A 6982-nucleotide genomic window follows, 5' to 3' on the forward strand; every position below is an offset into this window, starting at 1 on the left:
GTTGGGCCGCTGCGGCGGCCTGGTCCATGGCCTTGTCTGCATTCATGCAGACTTTGATTTTTAATTACCCTTTATTATATATTTTTTTCAAACCTCTTTATTTTTTATATGGTTACAGAATACGTAATAATATAATGCAATACATTATATACCCTTTATTATACTACAGCATTATTTCCTTCATAATAAGTACAGGCGATCAACAGTACGGGAAGGTAGCCTGAACGCTTGTAGACTATATTTCAAGACTATGGTAAAGTAGATTATCTTATAAAGCTACAAATAAGCTTTTAATGATCAGCAAATTATTTGAAATAAGTAACGAATTCGATTAGAAATTTTTGTTCGTACCTGTCTCTTTTCTCCGATTCTTCCGGATCGGGGACGCTTTTTTCACCGAGAAGGGATTTGGCGTTAGGTGGTAAAATACCGGTGCTTGGGTAATGATTTTATATTACATGAGCATAAGGAAACTATAAAATTAAACATAACTATGTTGATAAACTCTTTGTAAGAGTGTCAGTATTCTGTAATAACAAATTATACTATAGGTAGCGGAAAATCGACACCCTGTCAATCCTGATAAAGGCATAAAATGTAGGCCGGAATGTCGACACGAAGTTTTAAATATTTCTATTGAACAGACGTTAATAAATCTAGTAGGGATATGCCTGAAACGTTTAATAAAGTTCGAATTGGAAATATCGGTACAAATGTATTGAACAATGAATATCAAATAAGTTATGAATCTAGACATGCATGATCAAATTGAGAGAAGTTTGATGTTCGGTTAGGTTAAAAAAAATATGATTATCTATCACCTATCTTTATTAATTCAGCACTAGAGAATACGTCATTAAAAAGCGATGATAACCAAAACGGATTTAATTTTATGTAGTAAAATGTTCGTGCCAAGATTTGCTGATGATTTGGTGTTATTGGGTGAGGACGTGGAAACTCTAGAACTAAATAGTTTGAGAAAATCTATTAAGGGACTAGGTCTCGAAATAAATACGGATGAAACAAAATATATGCTTAGCAGTAGAAACGGAAGCAATTTCGGTGATATACCATAGATATAGGAAGAAATACATTTGAACAGTGTATGTATTCAACAGTGTGTGTAATGTAATTGCTTAGCTAAACATATTATCCTATTATAAAAGTTAAAACTATTATGCTTCCTTATGTTATCTATGCGAAACGTTGCAATAACGGCTCTTGCATTAAGGGAAGAACAGGACCTTAAGGTTTTTGAAAATAGAGCGTTAGGTAAAATATTCAGACCGAAAAAAGATAAGTTAAGAGTGCTACGCGGAATTGATGAAAGTGCAACCAGTAACTATAATTCAGGTTATAGAAATGCGAAGAAGATTGGTGGTATCGGTATCGAACCTTTGGGTTCTCAATGCCTTTATTGTAATTATTTTAGTTCTTTACTATTCCACTGACCGCACCCTCTCCCCCTCCTCCCCTCTCGAAATGGGATGATTGTGTTTAGACTGATTTAGTAGATTTGGGTTTGGATGGGCGTCACTGTACAGATGTATGTAGAGAACGAATAGTGGTGTCGGTATCGAACTTTCGGGTTCTCTAAGTCTTTATTATCATTACTTTTGTTTTTAATATTCTACTGACCCCTCTCAATTTTATTCTCTGACCTCTCTCCTCTCTCCCTCTTTCCCTCTCGCAATGGGATGATTGTGTAGATTTGTATTTGGAGGTCTGTCACTGAACAGATATATATAGAGAGAACGATTGGTAGCATCGGCATCGAACCTTTGGGTTCGCTAAGCCTTTATTATTATTATTATTGTTTTTTTTTTTCTTAAGTCCTCAATAGTGGATCTTAGTAAAAAAAAAAATGTAACAAAATAAATAAAGAACATTAAATCATCCGTCGAATGAGTACTATAAAAAAATAATTTGATCAAATCGTATGGTCGTAAACCACCTGTTCTGGTTATATATCGACGTCAAAAAACCAGCTACTGGAATAAGGAACAACTGGAGTTGGTGGTTTACAACCGTAATATGGTAGTTCTACCGAATTATTTTATCGTTGTACTCATTTGAGGCATAATTTTCTTTAATTTGTTTTATCAAGACGTTTTCAATAAGATCAACTGTTTAGGAAACAAGGTAAACATCTGTATAAAGAACTATTCGAACGAAAATTTCTAATTCGGTACTTGAGTAAATTAGTTATCAAAGTAATAATCGTTTTATAAATCCGATTTCGAGTTAAGTGAGATTAAAACTAATTTTCAAACATATTAGCAGATATACATCCATTACGAGATGGCTTTTATAGATGAGGCTCCTGAACTATGACTATACAATCATTAATATACCAAAAGATACAAAATTAATCTGACTGCTCATACCAGCCTTCATATAGATTATTCATTCGGAATCAATTTTTGATATTCCGTATTTTTACTTTCTGATTACTGAAGGTAGAAAAGCTTAGTATTCTTAAATAAAAATGACATCTTCAGAATCAAAACTTTGGCTCTCATTTTTCGTTTTAATCATCAATTTACTAATTTAGTTCCGTGCCTGTTTGTCTTTAAACAAGTTTGTCTTCTCTTTTAAAGTTAAATAAAATAAAATATTTGGGTGAATTTCTTTTAGCATAAAAAGTGTAATCGAAATTCAAAGCAGTAAAAAGTAAAAAAAATTTATTTTTAAATCGAATGTTATTTGAATTATAGTCAAATTTTAATGACTTCAATGAAGTCCAATTATCTTTTATTATACTATAATTCAACTAATTGTAAGTAAAAATAGTTAAGAAATCCCCCGGGTAGGGATAGATAAGAAAATCTCCCTGGAAGACGTCATCTATCCATGCTAGGATTGTGTATTTATGAAGTATAATAGAGAATAAATTAAGACACTTTTTCAATTTAATTCAATTCAATGGATAGCGAAATTTATGTTTAAGTATAATCGATCGAATAGTTATTCCAAATTCGATGAATTTTCAATGAATGTACGATTTCTTAAAAAGATCGTCCAATATGAATTTTATCAAATTGATTTCGCTTAAACATGCGAAATAATAAAAAAATATTTTTCTGGGCATACCGATCATTAGAAAAGCCCTAGTTCGATTTGGCTCGAATTCGGGGGAAGATGGGAATTGTGGAAATATCTCAGTATTCATTTCATCACCTATCTTACTTCGGAGACCGGCCTGATGATACGGGGATAGCAGGCTCATTGGAACAAGCTAAGCGGACGATCAGTTTCCCTCGACCTGTGCCTGGACGACCACTGAGTTCCATTCAGTGGCCCGTCTTCTCTTCCTTCAGCCAGCTAAATTGGTACTTCGGCGCCTCAAAGGGAACAAGGCGTCAGGACAGAAAGGAATGCCTTACGTTTTTCTAGAGATTCCCCTCAGGAAGAGTAATTCTTTCTTGTTAAACATCTTAAACTCGTGCCGACGGATTTTGCACAATCTTATACACTGCCACTACTCAACCCGGCGAAGAAAGGCAGCGACTGATAATTATCCCGATCAGTATCTTATCGCATATCAGCTCTCTTCGATCGGATTGTTAATTACCATCGAATATAGTTCTGCACTGAGGAGATGATCGTTCCATCGGAACAGACAGGATTTCAAAATGAGGTTGCCTGTGAACATCTAAACTACAGATGTACACAATAGAGCAGATACGTAAGAACACTGCTTCATCTTTCTGGACTAAAAAGCCAAGCCGTTGAGATTTATCTCACCCGTTCTTACTTCGCCGGCTAGAAGAGTACAGGTCTCAAACAGCAGTGGATCCAAACTACTCACTTTTAAATGCAATCAAAGGACATTAATATTTTCACTTTTCTTTGCTGATACGCCACCGAAATAATAAACAATAAAATTAGTTACATGATATTTGATGAAAATTATGGGATTAGAGGAAAAACGGGAACTTACTCAGCAGTAAATGAGGAATTAACATTAAATACAAATATAATTAATTGAAAAGCTTAAAATTAATTTAAATCTGAATAGAAAAGAGCTCATTTCCTCATATTATCGGTATGTAAAGTAACAATCTAACTTGTTTTCAACGACAGAAACTTCCACACGAAAGACCTTAAATTCAGATCAGAACTCGTGAGCTATATCATTTATATATAGCGGCTATATGGAGGTGTCGGTATCAAGTGCGTAACAATATTGGCTAAAAATTTAATAATTGACTCCCTACGAATCATATGCCATCTCACAACAAGAGGGAGATGCAATACAAGAAAACGGGATTACAAGTTTATATTACGTGTAGAAAAATTTAAAACAAAAAGTTTACTAACAAATAAAAATGTTAAAATTTTAAGTTTGGCCAGATTACTACTTCACAAACAAAAGTGAGCAGGGTGATGATGATAAGATTCAATAGTCTAAGGATTAGTTTAAAATATCCAGTAGAAGATGACTGTGTACAAAATTATTCGATTCCATTTAATATACGAAATATAATTGCATCTTTGAAGAGATTCAATGGAATCCCTCGACTCTTAGTTTCCTCTCTTATTTTATCCTACTTTGGCCATGGCTGCACGGTGTACTCTTAAGGTAAACTCAAACGTTTTATGATTTTGTTTTCGAGATCACCAGAGATACGTACATAATCCAGTATTACGCCGAGTTGAAGTGGCTCTATCCATCCTTCCGATGCCAGTATTTCATAGTTTCCTTTACATTCAAATTAATTAGTACTCAACACCTCTCGTATATCCTACAAAAGCTACATTTCAAATACTCAATCCAATCCCGTAATACCAAGTCCTGTTTATCTGACATCTACCCTCCAGCTCAGTGAATTGCTGTGACAAATCCTCTTTAAACCGAGCTGCTTTTCACTGGAGCTCCAATACTTCTACCATACCTCATGTATCAATCCTCCCTCGTTTAAAATCCCTCTGATTAAGAAAATTTTGCTTCTCCAAACTGAATCAATATTATAATAGGATATATAATGAAAATATTGAACATTAGCATTTATTATTTGTAAATATTGTAACTTCTTTTTTGTTTTGTTTTTTATGTACTTAGTTTTTTCTATATCCTAAATTATTATTTTGCAATTATAACATATGTCGGAATTAAGTGCGGTCACACTGTTTTAGGCCAATATATTGTGTAACCTTCTTCTTGTGTATTCTTCTAAAGGGACCTCCCGAAATAATAATTTTTTTTTCATTCCAAATATGATTAGTTACGTTTGAGATATCAATATAATTAAGAATAATATCATAAAATAAATCATTAATTAATTACAAGTGGTCATAATGACTATTTCAAGAACTGATCAGTAAATTTCTATCATGAATGGTTCTAATTTGAAATAATATCTTTCATTGTAATTCTTTAATTGTTGATAATTTAATTTATATATAATTAACACATTTATTTGTTGTTTAGATGACAACCGATATTGACGCAGATAAAAGAGAGGCTGAATTATGCAAAGGGAGATTCTCCAACTTGACGGGTCCGGGTAAGTGAAGCTATATTAAAGCCTTCCATATTTTACTAAAATGAGAACGAGAAGCTGATGATATGCATCATCATCTATTCTGTGATAACATGCATGGATAGGGAGTTAATGAAATATGTATTATTATCTTAGCTATTCCTTAATATATGTCTAATTTTAGCTAAGATATCCTCATCCAAAGTCAACCATTGAAAACGTTGCTTATATCTTCTCTATAAATTTTAATAAACTCAATTATAATTTTATATTCAATGTAAGAGTGATGTACATCATCATGAAAACAGTGTCATTCACTTAATAAATAGAAAAATCTCTTCTCCGGGTTGTTTACATTTAGATCTGGCTATTATATTGTACATACAGGTTGTATCAGGAAATTGTGTCACCAAACATTTCCTGGTTTTTTTCTGATAAAATTTAGAGAACGGGAATTTCGGAATGAGATTTATTTTTAGGTTATGTAAAAAAAATCCTAATCCTAATTCAGTCAATTTTTTTTTCATATCCTCCTGTAAAGGTTTTAGTGGGTATTTGCTACGTACATATAGGTATGCTTTATGTATAGCTGGGTGTGAAGGATACCTCGGATTACCTTCTGGCATTATAAGGTTAGGTGAGGGGTCCAATGAAGGTTGTAACTTGGTTGGCTTACGCTAGTGGCTTATTGGAACGTGGAGGGGCCGTTCCGCTGATAGAATGGTGAACATTTAGACCTCAGACTTGAAGAGTCTAAGGCCTCCCCTCGAGGACGTCGACTAAGGGAACCGTGCCCTGCCACCTCCCAGGTCGTGGTGGAGGGGCGATCTCTCTGAAAAGTGGGTTGCAGCAGGCCTTCAACCCATCAAATAATTTGATGTGCCGTCGGCCTATATACTCCGGCACAGTGGGGAGTTGGAGCTCTTCACGTATTACTCTGTTTTTGGCCCTCTGGAGCGTGGTTCCCCGGACGATCTTACGGAGTATCATATAAATTTATGTTTTTTTTTATATCAACGTTAATTAACAGTATTTTTAATACATTTTGTCATACTCATAGTCCGTTGAAACCTGTTTTTTCCCTGCCAATATAGTATTTTAAAAATTAAAACTGCATTTGTTCGTTATGCTAGGAAATGCCAGTATTTGGTACCTTCGCATGGTCTAATGTTACGAGGTTATATTTATTCCTTAATATTGGGAATCTCTCCCATATTTCTGGGAGGGGAAATAAATCCTCAAGATTTTTTTTACGGAAGAAGTGATAAAGAAATGCAAAAAAATTAGGCTTGCCTTCCTTAAAAATTTATTTTTCTTGGTCGATCACAAAGTTTCAATTAAAAATAATAACACAAATTATATAAATTTAAAGAGATTTATTATTCAGTATTATAGTGAGAATCGTCTTGATTATTTATCAAAAATTATTTGATAGAAAAAAACTGATAGAAAGTTATAAGTTAAAACTAATTAAAAAGATCAACAGAAATATTAAA

The 6982-nt window shown here is 33.5% G+C and overlaps 1 protein-coding gene across 1 annotated transcript in view; it reads left to right on the forward strand.

The window, feature by feature from the left end:
* Positions 1 to 6982, forward strand: part of Pdfr (Pigment-dispersing factor receptor) — a gene marked incomplete in the record, with an annotated part of 376134 nt that overhangs the window by 129518 nt on the left and 239634 nt on the right. The window contains 1 exon segment of the mRNA XM_067048194.1: positions 5435 to 5510. Within this exon segment, the coding sequence (XP_066904295.1) occupies positions 5435 to 5510 (76 nt within the window).

The sequence above is a fragment of the Halyomorpha halys genome, unplaced genomic scaffold, assembly GCF_000696795.3.
Source record: "Halyomorpha halys isolate HHAL.00 unplaced genomic scaffold, Hhal_1.1 Scaffold30.1, whole genome shotgun sequence".
Classification (NCBI taxonomy): domain Eukaryota; kingdom Metazoa; phylum Arthropoda; class Insecta; order Hemiptera; family Pentatomidae; genus Halyomorpha; species Halyomorpha halys.